This window comes from Mastigoproctus giganteus, chromosome 11, assembly GCF_048544385.1.
Source record: "Mastigoproctus giganteus isolate SK-2022 chromosome 11, ASM4854438v1, whole genome shotgun sequence".
Lineage (NCBI taxonomy): Eukaryota > Metazoa > Arthropoda > Arachnida > Uropygi > Thelyphonidae > Mastigoproctus > Mastigoproctus giganteus.
The window spans coordinates 90,393,196-90,410,751 of record NC_143585.1 but is presented as its reverse complement, the minus strand read 5'-3'; the positions used below and the strand labels follow the sequence as shown (position 1 = coordinate 90,410,751).

Sequence of the window (17,556 nt, the reverse complement as noted above, 5' to 3'; positions counted from 1 at the left end):
TTCCAGGGGATGACTTTTATTTTTTTATATATATATTTTTTTATTTACTTATTTTATTTATTTATTTATTATTTTTTTTATTTATTTATTATTATTATTTTTTTTTTTCTTTTGCTGGCTATCAATTGCAATCTGCATGCTGGCTAATATGTGCACATTTTTTTTTTTTTTTTTAATGTGAACCCCAAACACGAGAGGTATTAGAACCTATAGTACTTAGTACCGTGCTTGGGTTGGAGGTTGAGAAGACGAAAGAAGATATTTGTTGACACTGGACTTGAACTTCTGTAGATTGTAATTTTCAGGAAATACGTATGAAGGAAGGTTGTTCCAGAAAACGGCAGTTGAATGAATAAATGAGGAAGATGAAAAGTTGGGTTTGAAGTTGGACAGTAAATGGATGTTGGCTGGTGGCGGAATGTGTTCAGACTGTTTTGAAAGAGAGAGGATCTGAATCTGAATGGAATCAAGAAGCCGGAGAGAGGTTTTCGGGGCACCACCCCAGATGTGGGAACAATATTCCATGGCAGGGCGGATTTGCGATTTATACAGAGTGAGCAGCTGTTTGGAAGAAAAGTAAGGCTGAGAGCGAAAGAGAAAACCAAGTTTTTAGATGCAGAGGAAGCAATATTTGTAATGTGCTTGTGCCAAGAGAGATTAGAAGTCAGGGTAATCCCCAAAAGAGATATATCATTTTGCCTAGAAATCGGAGTGTCACTAAAGATGAGCATAGGAACAGAAGAATCCTTTTTGCGAGATATAAGACAAGACTGAGTTTTAGAAGGGTTGAAATCAACTAAGTTGTCTTTGCCCCACTGGAGAATTACCTGAAGATCGGCATTTAAGGAATTGGTAGCAGATTTTCGAGAAGTTGAAGTTGATTGAGCAGGACAAGGTTTCTCAAAATGGAAAGTGGAATGCAATGTGTTATCATCGGCAAAACTATGGATAGGATTTCCAGTCAATGGAAGAAGGTCATTGATATACAAGAGGAAAAGAGTGGGGGAAAGAACTGAACCTTGGGGTACACTGGCATTAGTGGAGAAGTTAGAAGACAGAGAGCCATCTACCATCACCCTCAGTGAGCGATCAGAGAGAAAACTGGATAACCAATTACTAAAAATAGTTTGCAAAACATAAGATGGAAGCTTGTTTAGAAGACCTTTATGCCAAACACGATCAAAAGCCTTTGAGATGTCAAGAGCAACTACTTGTGTTTCACCAAACCTTTCCATTGAATTAGTCCATAAATGGGTAACATAAGCCAGAATATCACCAGTGGATCGACACTGACGGAATCCATACTGACGATAGTTGATCAGACCGAAGGTTTCTAGATATTTTAAGAGTTGGCGGTTAATTGATTTCTCCATTACTTTAGAAAGAGTAGAAGTAATTGCAATGGGATGATAATTGGATGGGAGGGATTTGTCGCCCTTTTTAGGAACTGGCTGGATATGAGCAAATTTCCAAGCAGAAGGAAAAACACCTTTGGAATAAGAAAGTGAAAAAAGGCGGCATAGAATAGAAGTAAGTTCAGGAGCACAGGTTTTGAGAACAAGTGGAGAAATACCATCAGGACCTGGAGCTAACTTACTTTTTTATTTATTTGTTATTATTATTTCTTATTTTTGAAAAAAAAAAATGGAGAAACTAAATTTTTGTAAAAAAAGATGGAGAGATCCTTTGTCCCCAACTATATTGTGATGGTGAGATGGATTCTCTACCATAAATCTGAAGAGTTTTCCAGTGTGTGTGCTAATTATATACTTTTAAAAATACCCTCTACTACTATTTATTATAAAGAATTGCACTCTAAATAAAATTTACCAAAAGATTTACCAAAAAACTTTCCTCTTTAGGTTCAGATGCACTGAAAAAACAGTATCCTTGAATTATTAGGTTGCTGCTAATTAAATTTGAACTGAAGAGCACAAAAAAAAAAAAAAAAAAATGAGTATTCACTCTTCAGAAACCAAGGCAAGAACCCAATTACATGTATCAGATGAAGTTTATAAGCATAACTCCCATATTTAAGTTCAGAAAAACCCAAAGCATAAAGGAAGCATATCAGGAGCAGCTTCAGAAATGAATGTGCGATATGGAGTTATCTGTGACAAAGCTGTTGGATACCTTTTTCTTCACTAAGAAATCAGTCAGAGACAATGAATTAGGATCTGTTAGAACTTTGTGATCCTTTACTTGTAGATCAACAACTAACTACACTGTTTCAGCAAGATGGAGCCCCACGCTGGGATCATTATGTCCACAATGAAAATTTTTCAGGCCACTGGTTAGGAAGAGTTGGGTCCCATTTCTTCGCCCCCATGTTTGCCTGTATTGTGTGATTTCTTCTTGTGGGATTATATTAATGGCATAATATTCTTCACTGTCATACCAAACTCTAGCATTGAAGCAAAGCTATTGCAACTATTATTCCTGAGATGCCCCAAAATGTTTGTATAGAGGTGGAATTCTGTTTGGCCATTGGTATGTTGAGGCAGTTATGAAACTAGACAGCATTGTCTATTTAGTGATTAAAGGGGCATATGTCTCTCTTGGTGCCTCCGTAGCCAGGTGGGAAGGAGCAGCAGTGCGTAGCACACGCTTCTTGATTAGACCGGGGTTCGAGCCCGTCACCACCAAATACGGAAGATGCGGAAAGGTCAGGGAATGACCACCGAATATCCTGGAGCAATATGGCCTTAGTTGCTAATGCTCCTAAAAACCAAATAACAACAACAACAATATTGTCTATCTTCATTTGTTTTGGAATTATTAAGGTTTGAAATTGGGTCATTATGGTTCACTTTTGTAAAAGCAGGTATGCTGTATCCCTATATACTTTCTGAGTATTTTTAATTGATATTCAAGCAATTTAACAATATGGTTTTATAATATTCAATTTATATTACAAAGCCATATCATTAAATTGCTTCATTTTCAGTAACAAAATACTCAGCAACTACATAAGGACATTAAATTTGTAGTAGATTATTGTTAAAAATTCTGTTCAGATTCTTCATTTAGTTAATCTACTTATCAAAGTTGAACATTCTCACATTCCAAAGTAAAATATGTAAACAAACATATGGTCATGCTATGGAAATTAACATTAGCATTAGTAGAGGCATATGATGCAAGAAAGCAAGTTTATACAGCATCAGCCAAAAAAAAAAAAAAAAACCCCTTCCCATTTCACCCATCCATTTGCTCCAAATGTTTAATAGTTCTGCCTTGAATTTATTATTTATTTAAGTTGTCAACTTCTACAACGACAGATGGAAGTTTGTTACAGCATCAACCACCTGCTGCCTAAAGGCAAATTTCCACATATCTGTTCTACAACTGTTTCCTCAATTTGAATTTAGGTCCCCTTAGGCAATTAATCTGGGCAAGAGGAAGAATCCCATCAGCATTGAGCTTGCTCAAACCATTCAAGGCCTTATACACCTCAATCAGATTACCTCGCAGGTGCCTAGTCACCAGACACTGTAATTTGCAAATCTTAAGCCTTTCTTCATAAGGACAACCCTTTGTTCCATTCACTAATCTTGTTGCCCTTTTCTGTACTCATTCCAGAAGCTTTACATCCTTCTTAAAATGAGGCCTCCAGACCTGTATGCAGTACTCAAGGTGTGACCTGACCATTGCTTTATACAAGGGGATAATCACATTCTTATCCCTGCTAGAAAAATTCCTGTATATCATTGACAAGACACCATGAGCTACTCTTGCAGACTGTCTGCACTGCTCAGAAAACTTCATATCTGACTGCACAATTATCCCCAGGTCCTTTTCATTCTCTCCCACCCTGAGTGTAGTACCACACAGTTGTTACATTACTCTGGGCTTACTACTACCCATATGCAGTATTTTACATTTGTCAATGTTGAACTTCAGTTGCCACCTCTCAGTCCATCTGCTCAAATTTTCTAGATTCTGTTGCAGTAGTGTACTGTCATTAGTGTCGTTAACAACCCTACCAACTTTTGTATTGCCTGCAAACTTAGAACATCTAGCATACAGCTAAATTTATTTTGCAATTGAAAACAATTTGCTTGGATCCTCTTTTTATAGATATGTTTTATGGATATTGTGACATAATCCACATGCCTATCCCACCTTTCATAATTGATTCTACCATTAATGCATTTGGTTCTGTGTACTCTTAATGCATTTAATTCTTTAACATGGTGCCTGTAGCACTAGTTGCACTTGTCATTTTTAGCCTATTCAGTGGATAGTTCTCGGTTGGAGAAATTACGACAAAACCTTTTCTTCAAAGGTACTGTACATTATTGCCAGGGAAGTAGTGTTTTAGAGGGGGGGGGATGAAAAGGTTGATGCATAACCCATGCTTTGTCACACGACTACAAATGCAGGAATATGTATTGATTTACAAATATACCATCTGTTGATTATAAGAAATTAGTTTTTTAACAAATTTCCAGTTATATAATGCAGTGGTTCCCAATCTTTTGTCACTCAAGTCACACTTGAAGTTAAAAGATGCATATTCATGGCACAGCTAAACAGCGATTGCCATTGAACTCAGTGGATTTTTCTACTATTCGCACAGCACACTTGAAAATGGTTGTCACACACCAATTTGCTGGAGCACACTGGTTGGGAACCACTGGTATAATGTACTTTGCAAATAGAGAAAGTGAAATTTCTCTATTATTTGCAAAATGTTTTCTCAACAGAGGATACTTTGACTTTAAATCAACAGAGGATACTTTGACTTTAAATCAACAGAGGATACTTTGACTTTAAATCAAAGTGTTAGTAATAAAGATATGTTACGCACAGCTAACCCTTAAAGCATTTTCAGTATTATGGTTTATATGTGTTGATAAATGCCAAACTGCTTTGTTTTTTATTCAGGGATTTTATTCCTGTACACTGGTCTTCTTGCTCAAGGGAACGTTTGAAGGCTGCCTTTTTGAGAGGAATGGATTATTGCCTTAAGAATAAACCAGGTAAAATAGTTGGTCCTGTTTGTGGAAATGGATTTGTAGAAGAAGGAGAGGACTGTGACTGTGGTGAGATTCAGGTATGAATTGTACCATAATTAAGATAAATTCTATAATTGATCTCACTAATTTTTCAAATAGAATAGTTTGAGTCTCCTTTTATTAAAATGAGGATTTAAGTTGCATACGAGAATGAACAAATGAAAATTTAATGCCATTCTGTAATATATAGATTTTACTAATTTTTTGGATTAGAAAAATTCATACAATTAGATTTAAAAAATATTCAAAGAAATTTGAATATTTCTTTAAATATTTGAACTGCTTCTTCAATAATTTTCACACTTCACCTAATGGAGTGCTCCTTTTGTAACAGCATCACTTCAGTATAAAGCAGGTGGACAGATACATATGGATGCTGTATGATCCTCATACCTATAATTCAGTGCAAGAATGTGCAAGATGAAAGATTTAAGCGACTTTGAATGTGGCATAGTAGTCAACACCAGACATGTTGGTATGGGTATCACAAAAATTACAAACCTGCTAAGTTTTCACATAAATTGCATCTTAGGTGTATGGAGATTGGTCCAATAATTAAATAACATTCAACCAAAGGTAATCATATGGTTAAAATGGCTCATTGATGCAAGAGACAAATGGGGTTTGACAAGACTTGGGCAGGGTAAATGAAAATCTATGGTCAGTCAAATAACAACCGAATACAACAGTAGTAACCAAAGAAGAGTAACAGTAGTAACCATCTTAGAATGCATAAGGGAACACATACTTAAATGCATAACTTTTTGTGGATCAGTATTGACTGAACTGGTTATTAGCTACTTGGTTGGCTTTTAACTGGTTATTAGCTGCTTGGTTGGCTTTTAACTGGTTATTAGCTGCTTGGTTGGCTTTTAACTAGTTATTAGCTGCTTGGTTGGACTTTAACTAGTTATCAGCTGCAATACTTCACTCCTGTCAGCAAAAAACATGAAGGTATGGTTCTGGTGGGCTCAAGAACATCAATGCTAGACAGTAGAAAATTGGAAAAACATTGCCAAGTCTGGTGGATCTCAGTTTCTCCTGTTTCACTGATGGAAGAACCAGAATATGGTGAAAACAGCACCTTGGGCCCATCCTGATCCTGCCAAGTATCAAGAATACAGGGTGGTATGATGGTGTGGGAAGTATTTTCATAGTGCTCAATTGGCCCTTTCAATTTGGATGCCACAGATTAATTTCTGGGAAATGTTTCCAATCAGCCATGAAGGGAAGCTGTGGGACAACTTCCCTTCATGGCGACAATGTGTCCTTCCAGCAAGACAATGTGCTGCGATATTATAAGACCAGAATTTTACAGAACTGATTCCAGGAAGAGTGAATTCAGCCTACTGTGGTAGCCTCCCTAGCCATCAGATCTCAATCTAGTTGAGCAGTATAGGGTGAGGTGGAACAACTCTTTGGAGTAAAGATCTACAACCATTCAATTTGCAACTGTGTGAAGCAAATTAGATGGTTGGATGTGGCAGGCCATTTTGCTATCTAAGTACTGTATGGTCAGCAGTCAGCATAGAGTATGCAGTGTACTGTATTATGTAAAAAAAAAAAAAAAAAAAAAAAAAAAAGCCATTAGGCTTTTTCATGGACCAGCATCCCTGCAGCATGATTTTATTGCATGTTTCCATCTTATTGAGTCTGTGTCATGATGAATCTAGGCTGTTCTGAGGGCAGAAGTGGGGATCTGCTCACTATTCTTTAGGTGTGCTTAACTACAGTATTTTCTGGTGTATAAGACTCATTGGTGTACAAGACGTACCTCAAATTTTTAATAATAAAATGTGAAAATAAATAAATCACAATTTATTTTTTCATATAACAATATTTAAACATTTAAGAATTACAAGAATTATAACTATAAGAATTTTAATAATGTAAAATTGAATCCAAGAGCCATTATCAATGAAAATCCAGAATGGTCACCTTCACTTTCATTCTCACTACCGAAATTAATTTCACTGTCATTCTGTTCTTCATCATCTGAATCTTCAGTCCTGTCTAACAAATTGCTGATTCCACACTTTTTAAAAGAGTTCTGTACCACAGTGGTGGACAAAAAATTTGCATCACTTGTGAATTTTTGCGCTGCATTGTGGGTTGGAGAAATGTTTGAAATGCATTTGTTAGATGAGATATATATATATATCTGTGAATGAAATTCAATAAAAAGACTCCACCTGATATACCTAATTGCTATAAATATCTTCCCAAAGGGTAAAATGCTTAATTAATGGAAATATGAGATGGCAATCACGACAACCAAACATATATTTTATTGCATTTACGTGTACAAACTGAAATGACAAGTTAACGTAATAGTATTATGTACTGTAAATCAGCAAAATAAGTCCTCGATATTTTGTTGTTCCTCCTCGAGCTGCAATTACAGCCTTGCAATGATCTGGCATAGAGTTAATCAACTTCTGGATATATGTTGCCCAATTTCATGGTACCACACCCTTACAATGTTCTCCTGCAGCTGAATCTTACTTGTTGGCTTCTTCTGAGCAGTTTTAAACGACATTATGTACCAGCAATTTTCACTGTTTCCGGGCCAGTCCAACACTGCAGTGCCAGCATTTCTGAGGTATGACTACACCTTGAGGGAAAACATTGGTGTAAGTATGTTTTAAGCCTTGTGAGATGGGAAGACAAACTCATCATTAAATCTAAATAGCATAAAACTTAGCAATTTTGCTGTGTGGCAAGGTGCTGAGTCCTGTTGAAAAATGCAGTTTTTGATGTCTGTGTGGTGATCCCTAATAATGGGTTTCAGGCACTCCTCCAAGGTAGCAGTGCAGGTTTCTGCATTCACTGCTCCATTAATAAACTTAATTCGCTCCACCCCATATGCATTGCCAGACCATTTGACTGGCTGGGAACTTTACAGTTGGTGTTATGCAGTCAGGATAGTATGCCCCCGATTTTCGCCTTCTGACATATCACTTCCCATCTGAGCCGTGCAGGTTGAATTTCGATTCATCAGAAAAGATGACGGTATCCCATTGCTCTTTTGTCCATGAAACTTGCATTTTAGCCCAAGATGCATTTACGTGTACAAACTGAAATGCTCTTTTGTCCATGAAACTTGCATTTTAGCCCAAGCAAGTTGCTTCTTCCTCATTTGTTGGCTCAACAAAGGCTTCTTCTTAGGCCGATAGGCATGCAGACCACATTCTGAAAGCAGTCTTTGGATAGTTTGTGCACTTGTTTCAACACCAGAGGCCATCTCAAAGTCCAGTTTTAGATCAGGTGCACTAGCATGGCGATTATGAAGGCATATCAAATGGTTGGATAAAATCTTGGGAAGGTGTAGTCACTCTCTTACGGCCTGATCCAGGTCTACTCTTTACATCACCGGTTTCACGCTTTAATTTCAGCACCCGGGATACTGTTGACTGGTGGCAGCCTATTTTATCAGCGATAGCATGTGTAGAAAGCCCTTCCTGGGACAGAGCAACAGCTACACTTTTTTTTTTCTTGGTGTCAACTGAACACATGGAGCCATGCTTACACCTCTATAAAACTGGATACTAATGAGCGTGTATACCCTTCCAACGCCATATGTATATAAATGGCTGATGCAATAAAAGTGTTATCTGATGCAATACCTTTGCTTTGAGACAAACAAAATGACTGTAATCAAACAATATCTTATACGTTTCACTACAAATGTTATGTTTTTTTAAGGTGATGCAGTTTTTTTGTCCGCCACTGTATTTCCTTCTTTACTTTTTCCCAGGAATCCTTAACCCACTGAGGCACCTGTGCAAAACTTGGCTGTTTCAGTGCTCCCTTGAGTGTATATTCATGGCTTTCTGTGTTTATCATCCAACCATTCCACTCTTCTCTCATGTATGTTTTAAAGGGTTTGTTGAGAGATACATCAAGTGGTTGAAGCTGAGAAGTCAGGCCTCCTGGAATTACAGCTAATTCTGTGTTGGCATCTTTAAATTAAATCTGTGATGTGAGATTTTAAATGATCCAACGCCAAAAGCGAATTTTTTTTCATCAATTCTCCATTTCTTCTGTTCCACACCTTTTCTGTCCATTTCTTCATTCTACCTCCGTCCATCCATCCATCCATCCATCCATCCATTTTCATATGTGTGTACAATTATTTCAAGTAGTGTTTTTCTCTTAAATATTAGCAAATATCTTAAATATAATGGCAGTTTTGTTCCGTCAGCACAAAACAACAACACAACTGTGAATCTAGTTTTTTCATGCCTGTTAGTTTTTATGCAAATTGAATTTTCACTTTTACAGTTCACTGTTTTATTTGATGGAATGTCAAAGGTTATTGGCATTTTGTCCATATTAACAACCTGTCCTATCTCTATAATTTTCTTCTGTCTGTACTTGATGACGCATTTGTGAAAAGCAATCATTTTTTCTTCTTGTTCAGGAAGCATTTTTTGAGCCAACTTTGTTCGAGTCCTCATGGAACTAATTTTTCTTCATAAAACGGTAGCACCAAGATGGTTCACCTTTGAAATCTAAGCTACCATGAGTTAAGGCAAATTTCTGGGCTTCTATTTGTATCATCTTAGTAGATATTGCTATTCCACTTTTACGGTTTTTTAAAACCCAATCCAAAATAACTGCTTCTACTGCTGGCCACTGCCTCTTTGCCTCATAGACATCTTTTCGCCTTGTTTATTGAAGTTAAAATATCTTTTTGTTGATGCCCAATTCTAATAATTTTTTCAGTTGGTGTGGCCCCAAAATGATGTGAAGCTGCTCTATTGCCACATACCTCTGTGTAAGCTACTACAAGAAACTTTGCCTTGGCCATTATCTGTGAATAAAAAAAATATGGTTTCCACTTTCTTCATTGAATCTATACTATTAACACTTTGAAAACAAATATTAAAACATAAAAAACATTAAGAATTCTCTGTAACATTAAGTAAAAAATTCTTTAGTTTCTTAATGTCTTAGAGGATTCTTAATGTTTTTGTTTTAATATTTGTTTTCAAAGTGTTAATAGTATGGATTCATTATTTATTTGGTTTCAAAGCATTTAAATTGTTTTTAAAATATGGCCATATTGTATTCTCTCACTCAAAGATTAGGGTTGGTGATTCAATGTATTTTGGGGTCGGACTTGGGATCCATGGGTCTCCGATTCCGTGGTGCATTGGATCATTGATTTTGTCTACGAGGGTGTGGAATAAATGTAAACTATTTGTATAGTAGTAACAGTAGTAATGGAGGCATGTGATGCAAGAAAGAAGCAAGCTTATGTAGCATCAGCCCAAAAAAAAAAAAAAAACAATTTCAGACATTCATTCTCTCTAAAAGTTTGTCCAGTTCTTCCTTGAATTTATTTAAGCTATCAACTTCCACAATGACAGATGGAAGTTTGTTACAGCAATTAACTGCCCACTGACTAAAGACAAATTTCCGCACATCTATTTTACAACTGTCTTTCCTCAATTTGAATTTATGCCCCTCAAGTTTGTAATCTGAGAAAGAGGAATAATCCCATCAGAATTCAGTGTGTTTAAACCAGTGGTGTGCAAACTATGGGATGCGACCCCCCCAGAGGGGTCATGGCAATTTTTAAATAAAATTAGTTTTTGTGTACACGAAAGCCAGAAAACCTGTTGTTAAAATTACTTTTTCAGTATTATTGGTGTAGAGCAGCATTTCTCAAACTGTGTTCTGCAGAACACTAGTGTTCCGTGAGATGTGAAAAATAGTAATTAATAATTAAAAAAATAAAATAAAATAAATAAAATTTGCATATTTGTAGCGTGCACCACTTTTGTGTCATTATAATATTTAACAATTTTTTTTCAGTTATTAATATACTGGCATAGACTAATAATCAAATAGACAGCAGAACACTTTATTTTGGCAGGCTTTGCATAGAGAAGTATGTGTAGAAGTAATGACACCTACAAAAAAGTAGCAATGTGGTGATCTAGTATGCCATTCATATGCAATTTAGCCTGGAGTACACGGGTTGAAGGAGAGGAGGAAGCAAACCGATATCATAACTAAACTCACTTCCTGAAATATTATTATTAAAATATGTGATTATGGATTGATGGTTGAAAAAAAGAACTTTAAAATGAGAAGCAAAGTACTTCTAGTATTGCAACTGTGGTCGATGAAAACGAACACAATATTGTCACACTTTAAAGTGAGAATGAACAGTCACAGCCTTTTGTTCCCGAAATATCTGAAGTGAAAAAATAGGAACCAACTAATAAAAGATCAAAATGAAAGTATGATGACAGTTATTTGAATTTCGGCTTTACATGTGTTGGAAATAAAGATGCTTCTGATGCACAGTGCATTGTATGTAATAAAATATTAGCAAACAGTTCTTTGGATCCTGCTAAACTTGTGTTTCGTAAGCGTTCCGTGAATATGTTGTGAGATGAAAAGTGTTCCATGGATATGTTGTGAGATGAAAAGTGTTCCATGAATATGTTGTGAGATGAAAAGTGTTCCGTGACTAAAAAAAGTTTGGGAAATGCTGGTGTAGAGACCTTACTACTTGAATGAAGTCTGAGATATGAATGAACCCTATTGCTACTCTTTATTTTGTAGGGTGGTTTCATGTGTGATGCAGGTGGCTTTCTTACTTATTGTCCTTTGGATAATACAGCTTAATTTGCTCACTGGCAATATATTATCGTTGTTTTTAAGAAGAAAAACTATACTACATTTTTATATATTTTACCATGGACAATTGGGTAATCAGAACAATATGGTTGAGGAGTGATGACAATAATGTTGCTACAGATACATCAGAAGCTGAAAGGGTAAGAAACATATCATGTGAAAATTTGGACACTAACATTATTTCAAGTGTAGTGCAACCACCAATTTCTGGTAGAGCGCCATCATATTCCAAATTAAAAAGAATGAAAAAGAGTAGAAAATATCAAGAAGAATTTATGAGGTATGGCTTTACTTACAGTTCTGTTGATGACGAGCAACGTCCTGCCTGTGTAATATTTACGAAAAACTGGCTAACGGAAGCACGAAACCTATTAAATTAAAAAGACACTTATTTTAATGGAAAAAAACTGAATCCTTGTTCAAAAGACACACCAACTCCTTACAAGGTCTGAAATCTTTCATGAAGAAACATACGGCAGTTCCCTGTAAAGCTTTAAGAGCGCTGGAAGTTTCATAATTAATAAGAAAAAATTTGAAATCACAAACTATTGCTGAATCTCTTGTTCTCCCTGCTGCAATAAAAATTATTTCAATTTTGCATGGAGAAAAGTACAACAACGATTTAAATACCATTCCTCTATCCAGAGACACAGTTATTGCAAACAACATAAAATCCAATTTATTAAATCGATTGAGAGAAATTCCAATTTTTTCAATACAGTTAGATGAATTTACAGAGATTTAAAACCTTGCTCAACTTATTGTATATGTGAAATAGTGCTACGAGGGAGATATTTTGGAGAATTTTCTATTTTGCAAAGCTTTGGAAGGAAGAACGATGGGTGAGAAGATTTTTGATGTTATAAATATTTTCAAACAAATATTACCCAAAGTGGAACAACTGCTTTGAAATTTGTACTGATGGTGCAGCTGCATTAACAGGATAAAATAAAGGTTTAAAAGGCAAAGTAAAATAAATTGCTCCAAATATAGTTTTGAATCATTGCATTACACATAGGGAAGCATTAGTATCGATGGAAATGCAAACTGTTTTGCACAAGTTTTGAAAGATGCAGTAACTATGATCAATTTTATTAAAAGTAGAAGCTTAAATAGCGGACTTTTCACAATGCTTTGTAATAAAATGGAATGAAACGCTTCTTTTATATACTAAAGTGGGTTGGTTATCCAGTGGTAAAGTGTGATGTCTTTTTGACCTCAAACATCAAGTTTTATTGTTTTTGTCGGATAAAAATCAGAACCGTGCTCAATTGTTTACAAATTAAAATGGCTTGGAAAACTAAGTTCCCGTGCTGATATATTTGAAAAACTTAACGATTTAAATTTAAGTTCTCAAGGACAGGGAACAAATATATTAATGCTCATTGATAAAATAGAAACTTTCAAAGGGAAGCTTAATCTTTGGAAAACTGAATTTGAGCATAATAATACTGAAAGGTTCCCATGCTTTTCTGATTTTGTTGTAATAGCGACCTTTTACGATTTAGGGATACCATTGCCACCCACCTAACAATGCTAAATAAAAATTTTTCCAAATGATTTAATGCATCTCCAGGAAAAAAGTTGTATTGGATTCTTGATCCCTTTGCTTTTGATAGTTCTTTATGTTCCAAAATTATTTATTTATTTATTTGCTGAATTACCAGCAGAAGGAAGATCTTATCAGTCTGTTGTCTGATGAAGCATTATGTGCTCTTTTCAAGACGAGTATCCAGAATTATCGGAATTGCGATACAAACATTTCTACCTTTCGGGTCTACATATATGTGAGGTTGGTTTCTCAAAATTAACAGCTGTAAAAACAAAACAGTGTTCCAAGCTTGTCCTTCCAATTAGTTGTTTTGTTTTGTTATTCATTTTTTATTGTTTTGTAATCTTAATTGAAGAATTGGGCTCACATTTGGTGAGTGTGGGCTCGACGCACCCAGGGTCTTGAGTCTCTCTCTCTCTCAGGGTGTAACTCAGAATTTTTTTTTTTTTGGCTGGTGCAGCATTAACCCCAGGCTTCCTTGCACCATATGGCTAATAATAATAATAATAATAATAATAATTTAATTTGTTATTTTTGCTGTATTCAATTAAAATATTAAACAATTATTTTAATGTGTAAATTAAAAAGGAAACAATTTTTTTATTCCTTTCTCAGTACTCAAATAAAACTTTCTACTACATAATTTATAAAATTCTATTTTTCTTCTCTAAAAATCTGGTCATCCTCCCTCAAGGTTTACATTGAGGGATCACATTAATTTTATATTTAATACAAGGGGTCGTGAGCGAAGTCAGTTTGCGCACCACTGGCTTAACCTATTCAAGGCCTTATACACCTCAATCAGATCACCTCGCAGGTGCCTATTGTACAGCTGCTGCAATTTGCAGAACTTAAGCCTTTCTTGGTAACACCAACCCTTTGTTCCACTCACTAATCTCATTGCCCTTCTCTGTACTCATTCCAGCAGTTCTACATCTTTCCTAAAATGAGGCCTCCAGACATGTATACAGTACTCAAGGAGTGGCCTGACCATTGCCTTATATAAGGGGATAATCACCTCCTTTTCCCTGCTAGAAAAATTCCTGTATATCATTGACAAGACACAATGAACTGTCTTGTGGACTGTCTGCCTGCTTAGAAAACTTCATATCTGACTGCACAATTATTCACGGATCTTTTTTCATTTTCTACTACCCTAAGTGTAGTACCACACAATTGGTACTTTTCTCTGCGGTTATTTCTACCCATATGCAGTACTTTGCATTTGTCAATGTTAAACTTCAGTTGCCACTTCTCAGCTCATCTGCCCAAATTTTATAGATCCTGTTGCAGTAGCACACTGCCATTACTGTTATTAATGGCGCCTCCGTAGCCAGGTGGGAAGGAGCAGCAGTGCGTAGCACACGCTTCTTGATTAGACCGGGGTTCGAGCCCATCACCACCAAATACGGAACATGCGGAAAGGTCAGGGAATGACCACCGCACCGGAGCAATATGGCCTTAGTTGCTAATGCTCCTAAAAACCAAATAACAACAACTGTTATTAACAATCCTGCCAACCTTTGTATCATCTGCAACCTTCGACACTAAACATGATATACCTTCATCAATATCATTGATAAATATACAGAAACAGTGGGCCCAACACTGAACCCTGGGGGATTCCACTAATAATATTAGTCCACGAAGAGCAGTGTCCATTAATTACCACTCTCTGTCTTCTCCCACTCAACCACCCTTTTAGCCATTGTAGCAACTTACCCTTAATACCATACTGCTCCATTTTGTACAGTAGTCTTCCATGAGCAAAAGCTTTCCTGAAATCCAAGTATATGATATCAAAATTATTTTTTGCATCCAATGCCTTTGTAACCACATCATAGTATCCAATCAAATTTGTCAGAGAAGACTTTCCATTAAAAAAACCCATGCTGTGTCTGAATTATTACTGCAGTCTTGTCTGGATGATTCTGCAGTGCATCTTTAACCAGTGACTCCATTATTTTTCTCATAACGGAAGTTAAACTAACTGATCTGTAATTACTTTTCACCCTTTGATCTCCCCCTTTGTGAATTATGGATACAATTGCACATCTCCAGTCTGTGGGGACTTCCCCTGAGTCCAAGGGTGCTCTCATAATTATGGCTAATAGTTGATGCAACGATGGAGAGTATCAGCACTGAAGTGTTCTACAAGACATCATAGAAGTAATCTCTCCTTTTCTTAACTAATTAGTTCCATGTGTGGATTGAAGGTTGAGAAGAGTGCAGCATTGTACAGGCTCAATGGCAGGTCACTATGCGACAATTGACATTGAAATACATTATGGGGAAGGCAAGAACAATATCTCAAATGACAATGCACCACACACTCAGACTTATAGCATTCCACACCAGGCAACCCAAGTGACATCCTCTCCTCACTGCTGATCATTGTCGATGGCAAACACTGTGTCAACAATACGCTGATTGGACACTGGAAGACTGGAAACAAATATGCTGGTCTGACGAGTCCAAATATCTGGTGCAACACTCCAATGGATTCCTTCATGTGTGAGGTGCCTCCGTAGCCAGGTGGGCAGGAGCAGCAGTGCGTAGCACACGCTTCTTGATTAGACTGGGGTTCGAGCCCATGACCACCAAATACAGAGGATGCGGATAGGTCAGGGAATGACCACTGCATATCCCCGGGAGCAATATAGCCTTAGTTGCTAATGCTCCTAAAAACCAAATAACAAACAAATACCTTCATGTGTGGTTCAAGTAACATGAGTCCATGGACCCATCATGATTGGTGCCCAGTATCCAGGCAGGTGGCAGTGGTTGCTTAATATGGGGCATGTTTTTCTAGTAAGAACTAGATTTCTAGTGAAAGCTGGCTACCTTTCCTGTAAGATCCGACCATATATTCCAAATCCACTTAGATGCTTTAAATGCCAGAAGTGTGGTCATTCTCAAAGAGCATGTCGAGTTAAAGCTGTTTGTCCCCTGTGTGGCTCATCAGAACACTCCCAAACTGAATGTACAGCAGCAACACTAAAGTGTCCTAATTGCCAGGGTGCTCACCCCACATATTCTTCAACTTGCAAATCATGGAAAATGGGAAAGAAAAGAATGAAGTACAAGGTAGAGAAAAATGTAACATACCAAGAAGCACATAAACAGATATTAAACGTGATGTCCTCCGAATCATATTCCAAGGCAGTCAAAAACACTAAAGACCTTTCAACAATATCTCCTGCTCATTGGGCCAGATCCAGCCTCATGGATGGTGAGATACTGACAGCAACAAAGACCAAGAGTCCATCAAATTTTACTAATACTAAGCCATCTAAGCTACAACAAGATGTCCCTAAGTCAGGAACATTAATAGAGGAGAAAGATGCTCATCGTACACAAAATAAACCTACTGATCGATCGAAATATGGAAAATGATGAGAAGTCAGATAATGAAGATGCAGTCCTCCTGCTACTTGCTGATAACAAGATGGATATTACTCACCCAGTCTTTCCAAAACGAGGGAAATATAAACAGGATCGAGGGAAAACCAAATGATCAGACCAATCCACCTAACCTAAACCCGGGTTATGCAGAAAATCATTCAATAGGCCTAAGAAGCAATCTTGATGAATTAAAATACTTAAATGCACCAGCATGATCCTGCATGCATTTGTCTACAGGAAACCTATTTATCATCAAATTATACCCCATACTTCACACGTTATACACTATATAGACGTGACAGTTGTTCTGAGTCTCTGGCAAGAGGAGGAGGAGTAGCAATTTTAGTTCTTAGTAATGTACCATCCAAATCTATCCAGCTTTCCACCACTCTAGAAGCAGTAGCCATTTTCATTGTTCTTGGCATTAATCTCACTCTTATCTCCATTTATATTCCACTTAACATTTCATGTTCCACTGCAAAACTTGACAATTTACTAAATCAACTGCCCCAACCTGTATGCTTTCTAGGTGATCTAAATGCTCATCAACCTTTGTGGGGATCCCCGAACATAGATTGTAGAGGGAGGATGATCGAAACCATACTTGATAACCATCACTTAACATTACTGAATGCCGGTATACATACTTATATCCAACTGCCTTCAGGATTAAGCTCTGCTCTGGACCTGTCCATATGTTCCTCGTCCATTTATCTTAGCCTTGATTGGACAGTATTAACTGACCTTCACAACAGTGATCACTTTCCTATAATTTGCAGAATACAGACGGATATAAACTATACATTTTACCAACAAATTACATGGAATTTTCACCGAGCTAACTGGGAGAAGTTTTCAAAACAATCCAATTTAATAACCACTTGATTCTTACTGCATCTATTAATAATGCCACTAGACATA

General features: G+C 36.6%; 1 protein-coding gene across 1 annotated transcript in view; it reads left to right on the top strand.

Moving 5' to 3' along the window:
* The window catches only part of LOC150078247 (disintegrin and metalloproteinase domain-containing protein adm-2-like), a 232,142-nt gene that overhangs the window by 94,491 nt on the left and 120,095 nt on the right, over nucleotides 1-17,556 (top strand). Inside the window, exon 6 of the mRNA XM_090384510.1 lies at nucleotides 4,891-5,059. Within this exon, the coding sequence (XP_090240636.1) occupies nucleotides 4,891-5,059 (169 nt within the window). The remainder of the gene's footprint in view (nucleotides 1-4,890; nucleotides 5,060-17,556) is intronic.